Here is a 21,086-nt window from a genome sequence, read left to right on the forward strand (position 1 = left end):
GGCATGGGTACGCGATGCATAAGAGGAAGGATTGCGGTGGGTTAGTGGAGGGAGAGGGGCAGCTTCCTAGTATTGAACTTAAGGCGGAGAATGAATGACTGGGGCGAGGACAAGTGGCCGAGAAAGCGGTGGGAACATGTGGGGACGTTAATATTGGAGGATAGGAGGGGACTTGACTATTATTACCTGGGCAGATTATTAAGGCGACATCAAAATACCGGTGGGACGTACACACGCTTCCGCGGCCACTGGTCATGACGATTGGGGTTTAAATTTAATGCACCGCAAAATTAGATGAAATTTGCCACATATTTTGGCCTAATTCGCCAGAGGATGAAATTTTTCCAACTTTAGCCTTTTCACCCACATATTAAGATTGTGGTTGCCACAAATTTAGATGTGGTGCCACTACATATTTTATGACGTTAGATATGGGTATAGGACTACAAAAATATAATATTATTTGCAATAATGCGATTTGTTTATTTATAATCTTTCATGCCGATTTTAAAATACTGAAATTCATTACCAATGAGCGTTTTTTTAGCTTTAGCAACTCTACCCCTTTTGCGCTTTTCACCCAATGGAATTGTTTTGGCTTCCGGGCGAACATCATAAAGCGCATTCTGAATCGCTAAACCGGTGATTTGCTTACAAACATGTTCTTTTAAATAAACGGGACATGAACGTGTAGAATTAATCCATGGATTGGTGTGGAATTTAGCCATCCACAATCTTGTAGCGCTGGCCTCGTAGGGATCGACAGTTATTCAAAATCTGTTCGTATTCATTCGCAAGTACTTTTTTACATCGTCCTCTTTCAAAGACTTGCAGCAGAGGCAAAATAATGCCTAACATTGGGTTCATCTTCAGATGTCTTTGTACCTGGTATGTTTGTAAGATTTATTCTAATTGAAAGCATCGGTCTCAAGTTTGAGGGAGATAGTTGAGACTTCTGCAAATATTTTGTAGTTTTCGTGTGTAGGACCCCCTCTTCAGTAGAATATTTGGCGTGATAAATCGATTGTCTTTCTTCTTTTTAAATAAGCCTCGGCCTCAGTTTTGGGAAAATTCTCCCCACGAACAGTTAACTTAGTTCTCATGCCCACTCTAGTAAACGATAAATGTACAAGTACCTCCATATACGAAATGATAATGAAATTTGCATGATTCTTTTCAGATTATTGTAATTTATATTGTAATTTTATACCCATATCTAACGTCATAAAATATGTAGTGGCACCACATCTAAATTTGTGGCAACCACAATCTTAATATGTGGGTGAAAAGGCTAAAGTTGGAAAAATTTCATCCTGCTGCGAATTCGGCCAAAATATGTGCAAATTTCATCTAATTTTGCGGTGCATTAAATTTAAACCTGACGATTGGGAGGGAATGGAGCTTAAAGGGGAAAAGTTTGCTGGAGACATAATGAAATTAGATTAATTAGTTTTTTATTGCATTAAAATAAATACAGTTTTTAAGAATTTGGCAATCGACGCAGATATAATGTGCAGATATGTATGTATGTATAATGTGCAAAATATAGTTTCTTTGATACAAATTATTATAAAGAGGTGGAATTTTAAAAATTAGATTCTAGCATTTAAATAAATACAATAAATTTTATAAATTTGACCCATATCACGATTATCCTCTCTACTAATTACTCCTTGGATCTACTTATTCAACCCTGCACTTTTCGGATTATCATGTGTTTTCACATATATAAAACAGAGCGCTTTCTTATTCTCATATTCCTAGTCTTTCTGACCTTAATTAAAACAATGACCTTTTGTGGTGTAAACTTGTAAATAATGTTTTTTTATGTGACAGCCTCCTCCTCCCCCGGTTTCCTTAAGGAGTTAATAAAATCCTTATTTTGACTTCAAACGCCTTAACTCGTCTCCAACCAGGATTTACCGGAATTTACGTATGTAAACAATAATTATGCAAGGAATAATGCATTCATTTTGTGACAAAAACACTACATAAACAGTGCAAAATTTAAATCTATGTGATTAAAAAAATGCGGTTTTATCTGTGTGCATGTGCTTCATGACGATTATAGTTCAGGAATTGGTTGCCGAATAAAAAATAAACTAGAACTGAGAAGGGACTACAAAATGGAAAAACTTTTTATTATCAACCACTTGAAAATTAAATAAGACTTAAAAAAATTAGACACGCAAAAAAGTTATAAAAACACAAAAATCCAGCAAAAAAATAATACGTAGACATTTTGCACTTTGGATGAGAAAATTGAATTAGATGAGGTCGGCTCGTGCACGAATTACTCAATTTTTCTTCTTCCCTTCGCCGGCGACGACTTGGTTCCTTTGTACTTGGCCATTTTCTGAAAAAGGTGAGAATTTTAGATTTTTAAAATTCAAACTATCATAATTTACATATATTTTCAATAAAGAAAATTTTACCTCCTGGTACTCAAGCTTTGCAGCGGCGGCAGTTTTTTCGTACTTTTTCTTGGAGGCGGCGTCAATCGAGGCCCACCGTTTGCCGAGTTCCTTCCCCATTTCGCCTAAACTAAGGCCGGGATTTTCTTTGCGAATCTTGGGTCGCATTTCGCCAGAAAAGAGGAAAAAAGCGCTGAGGGGTCGCTTTGGTGCGTCGGGGTCGGTATTTTTACCCATTTTCCACTACTAAATTGTTTGACGAGGTATTAATTAATTATTTTGCAATTAATTATTAATTTCGTGAGAGAATCCGACTGAGAGTGGTGTCGAGAAGAGAGGGAAATGACGAGGGAGACGTGTTTTGTTTGTTGGCCGTTGGATTATATATTTTGGCTTGTGGTGGACACGGTGGTGGTGGTGGCTCAGGTAAACTGCCTTTCTTTGTCTGCTGGACTTGTAGAGGACATGCGGATGGATCATGAATTTGTGTACGTGTGCATTGCATGCAATAATTTACATTTTTTTAGGATTTTATTAAGGATTCGCTACAAATCGGATATTATGTATATATGTACATGATAATAAATGAAATTTGTAGGTGAATATATCCTTTTTAGAGCCATCCGACCGTCAGTTACATACATGCATACGTATTTATATGCATGAGTGCATACCTTTCCTTCGAGAAGTGTCTGCATTCTGCCCTATCCGAATAATCTACTCGACAACTTCTTACATATGTAGTCAGTGTGTCCGCAATATCAACCAATATCGGAATTATATAAAAACACCTTCTGTAGAACGCCCGAGTAATCAGTGATACGATTACATACGCATATATAACATTAGGACTGTATATGTATGAAATGTAGATATGCATGTACATAAAATAAATTTAAAAAATCATTTCTTTGTTTTTAACCACTTTATTCACAAATCTGTGACAATTGATAATATTTATCTATATACGGTTGAGGACCACTAAAAATGACAATATAATCAGGATCCCCGCATTCCTCAACCCATCCGATGATGGTATAGATGTTTTGCTGCTTATAATTGGAGTAGTGACAGGATCATCGTCCCATCGTTCTGTGGTTCCTGTTCCTGTAATCATCGTGGCATTTTCTGTGGTAATCGAAATTCCGGTCTGTGTAAATGCTTTCGTCATCGTACTGGTTTCAGGGAACAAAGTGGTAGTCGGGGTGGGATGGGGTTGAAGGGTGACAAGCTCGGAGTCTCTATGACAAAAAATTAAATGCTGAATAAATAAATTTGAACACGAACTACAACTATTTCTCGATTTTATTTTGAAAAAAATACTTGTAAAATTTTTCAATAAAATACGATAATACGAAATAAATTCACTTCTCCAAAATACAGGAATGCACGAGGGACGGAGTACTATCAACAGAGATGCAGCTTTGCCTGAAAATTTCCTGTTTTTCTTGGTAACTTTGATAAAATGTGATTAGATATCCCCACGTCTTAATTCTGGCGAGGAATGGGGCTGCATGTTTTAAGGGGTGGATAAGAGCCTTATCCTGTCGCTGTTTTGTGGCATCTCGACAATCCAATTTCCCGACCACGCCCCGAATTCTTGGCGCACACTGTTCTCCACGGGTGGGGCGAGAATGCGCAAATCGTCCAATTGGGACGCACCCAATCCGATTTGGATTGTAAAGTTGATAGGGAATTGCTCCAGGTAAAAGTTGTCAATCTGGAAAACAGGTAAATTTGCACATATTCTTATTTCGTGATGAATATGCATACTTTTGGCAAAAACTCACAATGCAATAGTAATTACGGACATGGTGATTTTGAATAATTTGTTGCCCAGCTGGGTATCCCGTTCCGCTGCAAGGTTTGCATACAGATAATGACCCAAATGGAAAATATGTTCTGCTTCATGCATGTCTGAGTCAGTGCGAGATAACGGTTATCAATTAGTTGCGTGATTGAAGCAAATCCGGGGAGTGTCATTATTTGCAGTAACGTTTTGAGTAAGTATGTAATACATACTATGTATGATAAGGTCTTGTGACCAAGGTGGTAGTTAGGGATCCCAATCCCGGACGATTTTTTAAATCCCGGGAATCGGGATTCCCGGTTTTAGCCCTGAAAAATCCCGGGAATTTTTCCCGAAATTGAAATATTACCGTATAATATGAAATGGGTAAATTTGGGTTACACAAAGAGGTCTTTATGGACAAGACAACATGTGTACATATGCATGTACATATATGCGTACTTAATACGTTCATATGTACATGCGGGTATGAAATACCTATGGACCTGTCACTACATCCTGTCCTGTGTAGATACACTCTTAGAAACTTCGTATTTAAAAAATTAACGGTTTTTTATTAAACAGTTGTACCACCCAGGTATAGATTCGGTAATGGAATAATACTATGTGGTAATCATTTTATTACTAGGTGGTATTAAATTTTGTAGCATATGGTAATAATTTTTTTAATTAACCAAATCATTACCATGGTAGTAAAGTCACATATCAATACCATGTTTACTGATTTTCTTAAGAGTGTACATATGTGTTTTGGCATTCTATGCATATAGATTATTGAATAGGCTAGTTGACAAATAACATACTCTACACTAAGCAAAGTTTTATTATATTGTCTATGGAACAATTTTAGTGTATTGTGGTAGCCCCATTTTTCGTTGTCCATCCTGAGGAGATGATTGGAAAAATATTAATCATTTCACTCCAGAAAACTTCAATAATTAATCAAGCGTTTCGGCAGCATTATAACCTGAATGTATGTACTGATGTTTATTATTTGGCTCAGAGTGCGAGCCGTTCGTCCAAAACCACAATTTGACATAGGATTTGACATTTGTGATAAATCTTGAGTGTGATAAATCTTGACTCATAGATCATTTGAGTATTTCCTGTTAATCGGGGTTCAAATTGATCTCTAAATTCTGTATAAATTAAATGAATGTGTGACAATAAATGACTATGGTGAAAATTTTAAAAGAAGAAACCAATTCTTGCTGAAATGTGAATTGGCCGATTTGCCAAAACTGGTTATGGAAAAACTTCAAAACCCTGCCGATTATCCAATTTTCAACCGATTTTCGATTTTCTAAATGTTTCGGAAACCTCTGACCGTGGGGCAAATTATATATTCCCAAATTTTGAAAATTTTGACCCCACCCACTCTAATTCAGGTCACAAGGTCATAAAAACGAGGTAAATATTTATGTACTCCCAGGCGACGCCAAAAAATATTTTGATTACACAACTGCCACTTATTGTCTAGGTTACCCGTTGGCCGTCTAGGTCATTGCAAAAACTTTCAAGACCACACCCCCAGTGGGTGTGGCTTTCTGCGCTTTCGACCTGTTTTTGATAAAGTGGGTCTTGTGACATATCATTTTTGTCAGAAAAGTCAGGGCACTCTATTCGAGATATAAAAGTTTAAAAAACCACTCCCCCAGTGGGTGTGGCCCTCTGCGTCTTTTCGATTTTATCCAAAACATGGGTTGTAACACATCATTTTTCTCAGTTCTACGAGGGGATCATCATTGAATAATTATAATTTGAAACCACACCCCCAGTGGGCGTGGTCATTTTTGACTTTTCGAACTAAATTAAACCATGTCATGTGATATATCATTTTTCTAATATCGATGGGAGGATCTCAACCGAATTATTGAAATTTAGGAACCTCATCCCCAGTGGGTGTGGTTAATAGCGAATTTTCGAATTTTCCTAAGAGCTGGGTTGTGATAGATCATTTTTCTTAGACATTAGTAATTACTAACAAGTAATTAGAAACTAGAGACCACACCTCCTGTGGGTGTAGTTGATTTGAGGACCAATTTGAGGACCTCCCCCCTGAGGGTGGTCTTTAAATTTGAAATTGGTTGGTTTAGCGGATCTAAACTCAGTTTAGATCCGCTCATCCAGCTGAGAAAAGTGTTATATTACATGACATGGTCTTGATTAAATCGAAAATTTGCTATCAACTACACCCACTGGGGGTGTGGTTTTTAATTTCCAATTACTTATACTGGAGCACCTCGTCCAGCTAATAAAAATGATCTATCACAACCCATCTGTTGTAAGATAGAAAATTCGATATTAATCACACATGATATGGTTTAATTTAGTTCGAAAAGTCAAAAATGACCACGCCCACTGAGGGTGTGGTTTCAAATTATAATTATTCAATGATGATCCCTTCGTAGAACGGAGAAAAATGATGTGTTGCAACCCATGTTTTGGATAAAATCGAAAAGACGCAGAGGGTCACACCCACTGGGGGTGTGGTTTAAATTTTCTAATACATTAATCTGGATCTCCCAGTCGAGCTCAGCAAAATGACATATCACATGACATGGTTTCGATTAACTTGGAAATGCGCCGAGACCACGCCCACTGAGGGGTGTGGTCGCAAAATTTTTCTTATTCAGTCGTAATCTCCTCGCCAAGCTGAGAAAAATGATATGTCACACGACCCACTTTCTCTAAAACTAGCCAAAAGCGCCGAAAGCCACACCCAGTGGGGGAGTGGTTTTTTAAACTTTTATATCTCGAATAGAGTGCCCTGACTTTTCTGACAAAAATGATATGTCACAAGACCCACTTTATCAAAAACTGGTCGAAAGCGCAGAAAGCCACACCCACTGGGGGTGTGGTCTTGAAAGTTGTCTAGGTAACCTAGACAATAAGTGGCAGTTGTGTAATCAAAATATTTTTTGGCGTCGCCTGGGAGTACATAAATATTTACCTCGTTTTTATGACCTTGTGACCTGAATTAGAGTGGGTGGGGTCAAAATTTTAAAAATTTGGGAATATATAATTTGCCCCACGGTGAGAGGTTTCCGAAACATTTAGAAAATCGAAAATCGGTTGAAAATTGGATAATTGGCAGGGTTTTGAAGTTTTTCCATAACGAGCTTTGGCTAATCGGCCAATTCACCTCTCAGCAAAGCTAGGATAGTAAAGGTTTCTTCTTTTAAAATTTCAACCATACTACTATTTAAAAATTCACATGTAAATCACTTGGTTCTAAAAGCATTTTGGCCCCAAATTGATCGAATACAATTTTAAATTCATATTCACGTATAATTTTGCCGAGGATAATGTTTGTTCTTTGCTCCTACAAGTTAGAATCGTCTGACGTTGAAAAGAGGAAACTCCATTTTATTTTAACTATTTTCTTAGTCGATTGAAAAATTCACATAGGTATGGGTTAGAAAAATTTGTCTACCAATGTCGTTAAAAATTTTGATTTCGGAGATTACTGAAAATTTTGACTCTCCTTGTTCATTTAAACTTTTGTTTTCCAATAATATAATCGAAAAATTATATAAAACCGCCAATAAAAGTCAAATATCATTAATTTAAAATTCTGAACGATAAAATAGAATATACATGTTTGTATGGTCGGGGACCACCCCCTGATGGCACAGGAGAAGAAGAATATTGTTGAATTTTGGTTTCGCAAGTATACAGCTAATCCAACTGATGATACATGGTAGCAGCACCCCAATAACATGATATTACGTATGTACGTAACATGTCTGTGTATTAACTATTAACTAACACCAAATTATTCCTGTACTAAATAATAAGATAGAGTTACATTCATGTATGTATATCAAACTTACATATGTATGAACCAAATATATGCATAATTCTGTACCAAACTGATTGTACCAAATTGACGCCTTGCCAAAACCAAATAATTTCACTATTATGTATAAATTATAAATTGTTTTAATCAACCGCAAAGTATGCCATCCAGCACTATGTATACTGTTTACGGATGGTCTATACATATGAAAGTGTATGAATTATTGCGTTAAAAAAGGTAAATGTACATATATTCTTAGTTTAAACTAAATGAAATAAATCTTACCTGTAAAATTCATAAAGTGTATACATAAGTGCATTAAATTGTTTTAATTACACGATTACCAGTATGGATTACCGAGCGAATAGATAAGTTTATTACGTCAAGTCAGCCGTCATTTTATTATTGCAATGAACTTTTGGCTGCTAACAATTGAATGATTGGTCTCAACCCAATGGCACAATGGGGAGATAACGAACCGAAAATTAAGCCGGATTCGTCAATTGGACACAAATCCTGCCCGGATTAATTTGTCAAAGATGAGTTAATTGAAAAAGTTGAATTTCTGGTGTATAGAAAGCATGAGTAAGAACACTCCGTCGGAATTTGAACACGCGGACAGGTTTCCAAGAATGAGTGATGATGATTATCTAATTAAGTAGCGCAAGCTACTTTATGCGATCGGTTAGTTAGTCTGTCTGTCTGTCTGTCTGTCAACACTATAACTCGAGAACGCATCAAGATAATCGAAATCGGTTTGCGGCATCATACATATGACCCCAGGGGGAGGATCCCGTAAACTTTTGTACCACACCCCCTCGGCGCCAGGGGGTGTGGTCGCGGTGTGATCGGGGCGAAATGAGATTTATAGCGCAAATTAATCTATTGATGAAATCCAGTTAAATTAAGTGCCTTAGAGTTAAGCAAAAATATATAAAACATGTATGATGCATGATTCTTCTGAGAGGTTCGACATAAGTGAGGAGACCTCAATTATTAGCTCACCCTGCGTAGTACGGGAGCTATTGAATTCCTCTTGTCCGTCTGTCCGTCCGTCCGTCTGTCTGTCTGTCTGTCTGTGTGTTAACGAGTCTTTTGCATCAATTGATGCTAATTAATTTGCCCCATGTGCAAATTTTAGCAAATTAGTAGCACCATTGGTCTCGAACAGTCGGCAACACAAAATGGTGCCAAACAATTGAGAAACTAGATGCAAAACACACCAAATGTGCATAAGAACCAAAAAAAATAACTAGAATTTTTTACTTCGAATTTGTCACGATTTTATGTCAAAATTATGAATTCATTTTCCTCGTTTATTTTCCACCATTGGCGAAAAATTATATCACAATTATGTATATCTTGTGTCCGCCTATTCTGCACCAGTAATGCAAAATTATGCCAAAATTGCGTATCTATTTTATCTGCCAATTCTGCACCATTGGTGCAAAATTATGCTAAAATCATTGTTACAGGGTGAGCTACTTCTACCGTTACAACGGTTTATTCATTTCGTAGTAATTGAATTAATGTGAACAGGTACATATGTGTGAATCAAGCGTCGTCATGATATGTATATAATGCATAATCCACATAAACAAATAATTCATACTCATAATAAGATTTTAGGTACGTTTATCGTTTGTGCGTCACACTGGAAGAATATTTTGGACTTGGACCAACAGGATGACAACGTTATTATGTATGCGCAACTTTATATAATATCAAATGGATACTTTGACACGGTAAGTGTAGATTTGATGGATGATTACCTATTAAGTCGGGGAGAGGATTATAATAATTAATTGATCAACGTAATCCCCATCGTACATAGATGGATTAGGGAATTATCCATGGAATTGTTGAAGTTAGTGATAGCAGCACGAGATGAAATTGATGCATCTGATTCTTGCACAATTATAAAAAAGTTGGAATATATAGACAGGTTTGGTCTGGTTTGGTCAGTTAAGAATTTTCTTTCGATCCCGCACCTTGTGTATGTATCGTGGTCCACGTTTAGTTGAATAAAATGGGGCAATTTAGTACAGCAATATATTTCCTGTTGGTATTAGCTACTACTTCAGTGCATTCTCAACAGAAGCAATTTGTCCAGTTTTTTGCGTCTGAAGGATGTGCTGGAGATACTGCGGTTGAGCATACAGCGTCAGGTTACCAAGTTGTTGGACCGGATGCAATATATGCGTCGTATAAAGTTTATGGGTTGTAAGCATGTTTCTACTAAAAATAAATGATGATTGCAATAAATTTGGATACAACTACGGATCGGAATTGTTTGTTTTGTTGAATTTTTGTGTTTGGTTTTGTTTAAACAAAACAAAACAAAACGAAACAAAATATTTACAATAATTCGAAATAAAAACGTTATTAGAAATCCGGCGGTGACGGCGTGTGTCCATTCGACAAATTGAAAGTAGCGCTTAAATTTTCTCAATTTACCCCAAAACAATGATATCTTTATGTAATTTGTTTCAATTATTTTGTTTTGTTTATGTGTTGAAACAAACTTGAATCAAGACAAAGTAAAACAAAATAAAACAAAACAAGCATTGTGATCCCAAAATTTGTATGTAGAACTTGAATATTTAATTTGCAGGTGGCGAGTACACCTATGCCCAGGGGGTTGTTCCCCACCCTTTCCTTCCCCAATCCTTCATAACTCAATTAATGGGGTTTGCATAGATCAGGAATTCCCTAGCGAGAGTATTATTCAATTGACCAGGTTTGGAGATGAGGATCAAACGGGAAAATCTATTTCATTCTTCACTTCCTCGGAACTAACTGGCGACGAAAGCGCTTATACCGGGGATCTTTCAGGGATTAACAGAAACTATAATTCATACTTTTTCACTGGAACAACTAAATGGATGCTCTTTGAAGGAGCCAATTTCGATGGAACATCCAAATGTGTTTCACCAACCGAGGATGTAGCAACAAATGGGTTTGGAGCAACATATGTAGCAGACGAAGGTGGAATGTTGGGCAGTATTCGAGAGGGTTGTGAGGAGCAGTCAACTGCCACAACGACACTGGCAACAACAACGCCACCTACCACAACAATTCCAGCAGCTACAACCATAGGTACAACCACGACAGGCGAACCAATTCCACCGCAATATGTCAGGCTTTTTGCTGACGAGAACTGCAAGGGAACCTTTGTCGAACTTACTAGTTCAGGAGCACCATCGTTTCCGACGGCCTATACGTCCTTCGAAGCATTTGGACTGTAACTTGAAACAATTAAACTCAATACGAATACTCTCCTTAACTTCTTATAATTTTTAGATGGCGCCTCCATCCTTGTGTCGGTGTTGATTGCACCAATACACCAATTCAAGCACCCACTCTTGGTCACAGCCCTACTTGTGTGAATCGATTATTTCCTGCAAACAATATGATTGCCATGAGTCGATTTGGCGATCCAGAGCAACTTAGAAAATCCATTGCGTTCTACTTAACGTCTGAGTTGGGCGGGACACCAGTCATATACACTCAAGACACAGAAGTCGCAGATGTCGAGTATGGATCTTACTATTTTAATGGAGACCATAGCTGGACCATTTTCGAAGAGATTGATTACCAGGGCCACTCAGTCTGTGTTACACCAAACTCAGAGGTCAGCACTCGCGGTTATGGAGTGACGTACGAAGCTAATGCCGTTGGTAGAATAGGCAGTATTCGAGAAGGATGTGAATCGACCACGGGATCCACGCCGACTACGGTGCTCACAACAACCGCGATACAAACGACAGCGACTCCTATAGTAAATCAGAATGTAATTCTATATACTAATGAGGGATGTCAAGGAGATTCAGTACCTTTGACGGGGTCTGGTGGACCATCATTTCCAATGAGCTATTCCTCGTTTGCCACATTTGGGCTGTAATTCGCGAATTTATTTTATTGAAACTAATACAAATTGGTGACTCACTTTAATTTATTTAGCTGGCGACTGTATTCCTGCCCCGGTGCAGATTGTTCCGCAGTTACAGCCCCGGCACCGACGTATGCATATGACACTGTCTGCGTTGATCGCTCCTTCCCCGCCGGAACCATGATTGCCGTTTTAAGATATGGGGACGCACAACAAACATCTAAAGCCATAACATTCTACTCCAGCCCAGAATTAAGTGGCACTAGTATCACCATACGAGAAGATAACGCAAATGTGAATAATTTTGATTACGGATCCTATTTCCATACTGGCCGTCATAGTTGGACTGTTTTCGAGGGTCCAAACTATACTGGAGCGTCTAGATGTCTAGTTCCAGAGCAAATGGTTGATAACAGAGGATATGGAGTAAATTATGTTGAGAATGAGGTAGGAATTGTTGGCAGTATTCGAGAAGGTTGCAGTCTCGCGACTGGATCGACGCCCGCAGTAACTACAACAATCCCAACAACAACCCCCACACCAGCTACAACGGCAACCAGACCAACTACCACAACCCCCAAACCAACTACCACAACCCCCATACCAATACCTTCAACTACGTCACCGACGACAACAATAGTCACTACATCGACACCACCAGCATCCTCTTCAACTACGACAACAACCGAAACAACAACCACTACAACTGAGCCTACAACAATTTCGTCTAACACGACAACTACTAATGCGACCATCCCTATTTCAACTTCAACGGTGCGGACAACCCCAAGAACTTCCCTTACAACAACTCATCTATCCACGACAGTTGAAGCGTCGACACCTGACGGTGCAGCATTTTACGTTGCCAATGTCTGGTTGGTTTTATTATGTTTGACATTGTATCTGTAAAATTTTATAAAATTATGTAGTTCATTGAGTTGACCTGCAGATTAAACTATTAATGGTGAATCCTTGCGCGAAATTTATTTAGACAGAGAAATTAATTAACATACAACAAATTAACTTTTATCGAAGAACAATGCGTTTCCAAACTTGTGATCAATATGATACATACTTCGTTGAATTACATGCAATAGTTTCTAGAAAAGTATTTTTTTATGATATGCTGCTTTTTGGCTGTGATACTTTTACGTCTATTATTTTTTTAACCATAGTGTTTGGTCACCTTTTTACTTTGAAATATAAAAATACATATATGGTGGTCTGGCATCGGTCCTTAAATGCTGCCACATCAAAAATAAACTACCCCCCTGGAAAATTTTACAGAAGTGGAAAACATGGTTCGCGAGTACCTCATTTTGAATATCCGTTTTCTACGTAAAATGGGCTACACAGAACGAAAAAGTTGGGCGAATAACTTAACTAAATGCGCAGTTATTTCCTACCGCGCGGAGTCTATCTCGGGAGGCGAAATACCTTGCAACTACGGAAACAAGCGACACTACCGTAGTGGAAATGAAAGTTTATGCTGTCATTCATATAGTTGTCACCAGATGCTGACAAAGTATGCCGCAAAATTCAAAACTGCTACTGTTTGGAAATAGCAATACTAACGTTACCAATGACAGGAAATAATTTCAAGATAGGTTCGCTTGTTTCCGTCCTTGTAGGTCCTACACGGCCAAGGTAATTTAAAGCGTGTAATTTTGAATGCAACAACATTATTAAGTAGCGCAAGCTACTTTATGCGATCGGTTAGTTAGTCCGTCTGTCAGTCTGTCCGTCCGTCTGTCAACACTATAACTCGAGAACGCATCAAGATAATCGAAATCCGTTTGCGGCATCATACATATAACCCCAGGGGGAGCATCCCGTAAACTTTTGTACCACACCCCCTGGGCGCCAGGGGGGTGGTCGCCATGTGATCGGGGCAAAATGAGATTTATAGCGCAAATTAATCTACGGATGAAATCCAGTTAAATTACGTGTATCTGAGTTGTGCCACACCCCCTCGGCGTCAGGAGGTGTGGCGGCGGTGTCACAATTTGGGCAGAGCATGTTTTTCGGTGTGGTCGACACGTCTATATGGCGACTAAGATCACGACCCAGCATTCTCAGCATTTTTGCGCTACTTATGTATCGTGCTTTGCCGCACTTTATTTAAAGTGTGGTTAATAGATAGGTACAAATTTCATATAATTTCCTAGTTCGAAACTAGTAGTTTGCAGTTTGGAAACCGAATTTAATACTTACTTTTAATAATAATTTTCTCCCCGTCCAGTTAATGAGTTGAATAATTACTAATTGAAGAAATCCGTTAATCAGTGTATTAATTATTTTGATGAATAACGCGAAGACATCTCTTCGCGTACATCATTTCAAAAAATCCTACGTGTGTTTTGGCATAGGTTGGAATCATTTGAATTTTCGTTTTTTTGGCCGCGGTGAACATGCCTGGGAAGATAGATACATATATGTATGTATTTAATAAATACACATTCTTTGGTATGTAAATACTATGCATTTACATGCCCAAGCCCAAGCATGTTCGTTTCCTGACTTGGAATGTAGATAGACTAAACGAGTAAAGGTTAATCTAAGCGTTAATTATTAATTGAGATACTCCTGGATAATATAAAGTGTGCTTAAAGGAGTAATTTACCATCGAGAAAAATCAGTCAAATTACAAATATTGTAAAGTTAGGAAAGTTTAACACCGAGTTTAACTAACAAGGGACACTCACGACCTGTCGTTCGTGTCCAGGGTACCCACTATGCTTTTTAGAATCTACTAGGACCCTAAATGAAGGATCCATTCTTATTTCCGTGTAAAACTCATATTTGGCGCCGTGGCGTGGCGCCAAATTCGCCAAATTTGTAGGTTTTTATTTTTAAAACCCTATAACTTTTGAAATCCTGGACCGATTTTCAAAAAAAACTCCCTAAAATCATGAAAAAGAGTTCAACTTTCGTATGCCATCAAGTTTTTCAAAATATTGATTGTTTCAATTTTTGCCAAAATTTTGAGATTTTCTTACACCTGGGAATTAGGCGAAAAAATCTTTAAAATGTCTCAAAAATAAAATTTTTTAATGTTTTATTTATTTCTTCAAATTTTTGACCTTTGTGATCATTTTAAGCCCAGAATTTTGAAAATCCCCCGGAAACTAGAAAAGTTATGGAGGTTTGAAATTGGTCGAAAACGCAGATTTTTAAGTTTGGCGCCACGCCATGGCGCCAAATATGCGATTAACACGGAAACATGAATGGATCCTTCGTCTAGGGTCCTAGTAGATTCTGAAAAACATAGTGGGTACCCTGGACACGATAAGTAGTCGGGGACCTTCCCTTGTAAGATTTTGGGTCGCCGTACCAAATCCTGGAAGCTGGATGGAAAAAAAGTCCCCACTTCTAAAATCATACCTGTTCACATTTATTCAATGAGTACTAAATGAATGAATAATTCATTCGATGATATTTATTTTATTCGTTAGTTTTATGTTTTATTCTTAATAAATGGGTTGAATAAGGAATCTCAACGAATAATGAAGATTGCATTCTTAAATGTATGAAGGAAAAGATTTTGAACAGTACATACCTATGTCTAACACTGGATTGCATTTATGCTGCAAAATAATTATGAAATGATTAGTGTTGAAAATCAAAGTTTTACCGTATAGCATATTATTCGCCGATATAAAACTACCACTGACCATGATAACTGAAAGACTGACTTTTTAGTAAAATTTGATAGAGTTGTTTAATTGATTTTATTGATTTAATGTTTAATTGATTTTTCCGGGTTAAATTCACAGCTAAAAATTTATTCCACATATTCCACACACTACAAGTCATTTTGCTGAAACAATTGTAGTAGCCATAATTTGTTAAATTACGGGGTCTTGTAAAACTGAAATTTTCCTTGGATTTTGTGGTTAAGGAAATTTTACAGATTCAGCAACAATTTTATTCTCCCAATTGGAAAATAGCGGGAATTACTTTTCACGTCATTGGCGAAATTGAGGATGAGATTCTTCATTGCCCCTTGATCGTTGAGGTAATCGCTGCTAAGGTCCGTAACAAGTCTAGATGCCATCTCGGTGTAACAGGGTATTTTGGTTATTTGGATTCCACAGTTTAGCAAATTTTTCACATATTCCTGAATTATTGACTCAAACTGGTTAGCAGTGTAACTCCCAGAGATTAGAATTTTCTTCACGTCATACTCTGAAATGTTAAACTTTAAATTAATTCAGCCTCGGGGTTCTAATTAAGTACATACTTTGAACGCATATGTATATGTATGTATGCTGCTGGAGAGTGTTGTTTGTTTCATGATAAAAAACGTAAATTGTACACTCAAAATAATTTGGTAGTGAGCTTCACCGTGCGGAGTTACTATCTATGATGCTCTACCCTGCTTGGTAACGATTGTCGCAGAATGAGTAACAGCAATTTCTGGGAAATTCAATTTTGTCATCGGTTGGTAAAAATGTTCTATCCAAACAGCAACGAATTTGAATTTCGCAGGAATTCTTATTCTTGGCGCCAAATATGAGTTTAACACGGAAATATGAATGGATCTTTCATCTAGGGTCCCAGTAGATTCTAAAAAACATAGTGGGTACCCTGGACACGCCGGGCACCTCGGAAGGTTCCCTAGTAAGATAACTAAAAAAATAAGATAACGATAATCGCTTAATCTAAATGCACAAGTTCATACATATGTGTTGAAACCCTGTGTATACGTACATAGGGTTCAGGACGGAAGCTCTAACGCTGGCATGCGTTCGCATATGCGTATGAAAATCGGATCAAATATCACGAGTCGCATAGGTGATAGTGTCAGATTATGTAGGTGATCATTTTAAAATTGTGCCCGCCAATTGCGACGCTATTTCTTAAGCTCCCCCAAAATATGAAGTTTTAACATCAATAAAATATCCGTACTCATAATATTTATAATTTCTTCTGTTTCCAGTTTGGTGAAAGGTATTTAAGTTCTCAGACTGATCGGTATCGAGAGATATACTTTCAGCTTGGCTGGGATAATGAAATTTTTTACAAAATGTGACATATCATCAGAAGATCACTTTTATCGTTTCGCGCACATCTTGCCCCTTGTAATAAATTAATCACGGCAAGAAAGTGATTTTTTGGATTGATTTGGCTCAGCAGGATATTCAAGAACTTCACCGCTAACTCACAGGCCACATCGCCTCTTAGGGTGGGGTTTTAGAATTTCGAATATTATTTCACCTGACTAAAATATTCATACTTCAGTTTACATTACGATTTTGTATAAATAATTAACCCTTTTAATTTTGGGATTCAACTTCTTCTAATTCTAAAAGGAACTTTGGCCTATTTAAAATTAAGCATTCACTTCACTTAAGCTTTTTTGGGGTTAGTACAACGATACATACCAATTATGAAAAAGTTTAAATGTAAATACCAAATACCTAAATACTAAATACCAGCTTATTCGTATACATCTACATTTACTGATTTATTTCTTTAATCTTTTAAGAAAATTGTAGGTAGAGGTATCAATTATTTGAAATTCGACTATTTGAAACACATTTTTACACCAGATGTAATAACATAATGTTGCCTAATATTATGTATGAATACTATAAGATATATATGATTTTCAATATAATAAAGTAGTTCCTTCAACGGTTAATGTAAACTATTTTTTTTGGTCTTCATTAAAAATTTTTCTTTTCGATTGTGAGACAAAATAACTCGTAATTTACTCGGTCGAACCGTAGTTCTAGTTCTTACATTAATTCTACGTCTCATTCTCTTTTGGCTCCTGAACAGGGGTGGGCAAGCCGGGAATTTTCACGGTGCGCATATCGCCATATATGTCTTGCCCAGGTAAACATTTACCGTCGTTTACATTTACATTTACCGTCATTTACAGTAAAATTTTCACAATTTTATTAAATCTTGCCCCAACTAATCTCACCCAGTTCTCAATATTTGCCCTATTTTATTTCGCATAGACTGCCAGACAGACACATGCCGCTAGCGAGGTGACGAGTAAAATTAAAATAGTTTGAATACTGCCGCCCAGCTTGATTGATTGATTGATTGATGCTTTATTCATGTGTCTAGCAAATTCACAGTAATTAAACCATGCTCTTCCATAAGTGACACGTTACAATAAACAAATTTATATTATCTAACTCTAATAATATACAAGAAGACAAAAAAATCGACAAATATAGCAGGAATTTGCAGAATCAGGGACAATCCACAACAAGAACCAAAGAGATATAACCCGGGTATCGACATGAAAATTTCAAAACAATTTTAACCAACGCCATAATCATTAAAAATATTCATAAATAAGTCATACTTATAGCTAAAATCATTAATAATACATTACATCTCAGATTTTCGCTAATTTACGTAGTAATTTTTCAGATTTTTCTTCAATTTTAACACTAACATTAGCAGACTTGTTTCAAATGCTTTCAAAGATAGGAACACAGCAAGGACATGACCAGTTCTTTGTAAATTCGTTCACGATTATGTAACGTGAAAATTTCCAAATTAAACATATTGTTCGAATAGAATAATACGATTGTATATAAGGTGATTTTCAATATTCGTTATGGTAGTTATTAACTACCATAGCGATTTTCATGCTACACAGTTTAAATTTTTTTTTAAATTTTTTTATATAATCCAAGAGTTTAAGCTAAATCGGTTTTCGAGCAAAGGATGAAATGTGCGAATTAATGTTGTTAGTTTGTAAACAAGCCTTGGGACTATTAGTTATCTAAACAATAAAATCGCCTGCTAAGTCTCGAATGGAAAACGAATTATGTGAAACTCACGTTATGAGTAGGGTCAGAGTCTTCAGACATTGGAAAATTGCGTACGAATTTATTTACATACTTTGATAAATATTTGACACTGCGTGAAGAAAGTCAGCACATGGATGGAGGTGCGTAAGTAAAAACTCTTCGTGACGTTGTATCGATTTTTTCGATCTCCCGAGTCGCTTTCGGATAGGAGACAGTGAGGCTCACTTATGTATTTAGTAAGTAGAGCTTGTATTTATGTGAAAGGATCTGGCCCAGCTAAATAACGTTTTTATTTTCACTCCTGAATGGAATAATCTCCCGAGTAAAAATTTGAAAAATTTTCCTGCAGAAAATTGGCCCAATATTCTGCAGAAAATTGGGCCAATTTTTATGCAGAGTTTATGCAGAAAGTTTATGCAGATCGATTTCTGCAGAAATTTATGCCGAACTGTGCAAAATTATGCATATTCTGTTCCGCTGAAAAAAATCGACGTAAATTCCCTGCAGGATTATCTAACAAAATTTATGCAGAATCCAATATGCATAGAGCCTTTGTCGATTCCTGCAGAATTCGACACAGTCATTTTTACTCGGGCTTCTTAATACGGAGGACATTTATGTAGTACAAAATTTTTCTTAATTAGCAAAAAATATATTGTATTACGTATTCTAAGCTATGTATTTATATTATATAAATTTTACTTGGTATCAATCTGCACTCCAAAAAATGTCCCATTTTCTCTCGCCATCTGTTACTATTAATTCAGTGAAAATATTATTTAATTCAGTTATCCACCTTCCAGTTATCTCCTCCCATAAACACATTTTACATTTTTAAATTAAAAGGTACAAGTTACTGATACAAAATGGGATACATTTTTCCTATATTTGCGTATTATTTTTTTTACCTATGTACAGCTATTGTATAAAATTTCAACAACCCGATGCATAAATTTTACATAACCAAATTTGATAAAAAAAATTATCCAATTATTATGTCAACCTTGGGTAAATTGCATGCAATTATTTTTCTTCAGAGGGTAAATATGACCAAATTGCGTACACCAAGATCCGGATGCCCGATACATATTTACATATGTACTTCTTAAGTTTAATAATCAGGATTTTTTGACGCATTTAAAATTGTGATTTAATTTAACGCATGTACATATGTAAACCAGTTCCTTGTTGCATATTAAAATACTGACTGTGTGGTAAATATTTAGACGTAATGACTTTCTGTCATATGGATGACGAGTCAGGCCAAATTCAATATGAAAAACGAGTAAAAATGAAAATGGAAATCTGTGCTTCCACAACCGGTTTCTTTCTAAATAATGAATTGACTGGCTCCTATCTAAACAAAACTAACAATGGAGGTCTCCCAACGTATGCTCACAGATTTGGACGAAACTGGTGTCAATCGATCACAAATTTAATTAGTATGAAATTTGCAAATGCAACTATCTGCCAATGCGCAGGTTTGGCGGAGATATTTGCATAAAAAGAGGTGAAAACGCGCCCAAAATGCCATCTATTTTACACTTTTCGAATTTTCCCTTACAAATTTGCGAGTTTTCACCTCTTTTTATGCAAATATCTCCGCCAAACCTGCGCATTTGCAGATAGTTGCATTTGCAAATTTCATACTAATTAAATTTGTGATCGATTGACACCAGTTTCGTCCAAATCTCAGAGCATACGTTGGGAGACCTCCATTGTAAGCCGCAGTGAAAGGACCCTGTTTATATCCACCCACAATTTCCATGAAATTAATGTCCCTCGCCTGCAGCTCTAGATATTTTACATTGCAGCAAAATATTAAAGTTGAGTTAGATACATATGCGCTCCTCGGGTGGAGTTAAAAACAGGACCAGGCCTTCGGACAAGAGATGTACAAAGGCTTATGGTTTCTCGTTAATCGGCTCTACACTCACAGAAATTGGGTTATGATTATAAGTTATAATTTATAACCAGAAAGTAAACGTATATAATATAACTCCACCGGAATGGTTATAAATTTATCACCGACTGGGTATACATCAGTACCAGTTGTGATAAGCTTGTTACCAGTCGGAGACAAATTTATAACCAGTCCGGTAGAGTCATGTACGTTTACATTCTGGTTATAATCATAACCCCGTTTCTGTGAGTGTACGCGGCGGAGAGCATCTAAAGGCTTTAGGATATTCACGTCAACGTGGTGAATGGGCACCTTTAATGCAACAGGTCTGCACAACTTTTGCTACGTTATTGATCAAGAGTTGCAATCATCAGAATGCTTAATTTTTTGCCTAACTGATCCAAAAGGCTGTTGACATTTTTGACATTTTTTTCCACATGGGTAATAATAATAATCAGAGCCGGAGCTTGGAGGGATATGTAC

General features: G+C 36.8%; 2 protein-coding genes across 2 annotated transcripts; one reads left to right on the forward strand and one right to left on the reverse strand.

The window, feature by feature from the left end:
- Positions 1 to 2,120: 2,120 nt before the first annotated feature.
- Positions 2,121 to 2,789, reverse strand: LOC110850164 (high mobility group protein B2). Its single transcript, XM_022097642.2, has 2 exons — positions 2,436 to 2,789; positions 2,121 to 2,356 (listed from the first exon to the last, which is right to left on the reverse strand). The coding sequence occupies exons 1-2, from the start codon at positions 2,649 to 2,651 to the stop codon at positions 2,294 to 2,296; spliced, it is 279 nt and encodes a 92-aa protein (XP_021953334.1). The 5' UTR covers positions 2,652 to 2,789; the 3' UTR covers positions 2,121 to 2,293.
- A 7,195-nt stretch (positions 2,790 to 9,984) lies between these two features.
- LOC110849796 (mucin-5AC) lies at positions 9,985 to 12,887 on the forward strand. Its single transcript, XM_022097248.2, has 4 exons — positions 9,985 to 10,249; positions 10,641 to 11,270; positions 11,330 to 11,926; positions 11,990 to 12,887. The coding sequence occupies exons 1-4, from the start codon at positions 10,056 to 10,058 to the stop codon at positions 12,825 to 12,827; spliced, it is 2,259 nt and encodes a 752-aa protein (XP_021952940.2). The 5' UTR covers positions 9,985 to 10,055; the 3' UTR covers positions 12,828 to 12,887.
- Positions 12,888 to 21,086: the final 8,199 nt, after the last annotated feature.

This window comes from Folsomia candida, unplaced genomic scaffold, assembly GCF_002217175.1.
Source record: "Folsomia candida strain VU population unplaced genomic scaffold, ASM221717v1 Fcan01_Sc005, whole genome shotgun sequence".
Classification (NCBI taxonomy): domain Eukaryota; kingdom Metazoa; phylum Arthropoda; class Collembola; order Entomobryomorpha; family Isotomidae; genus Folsomia; species Folsomia candida.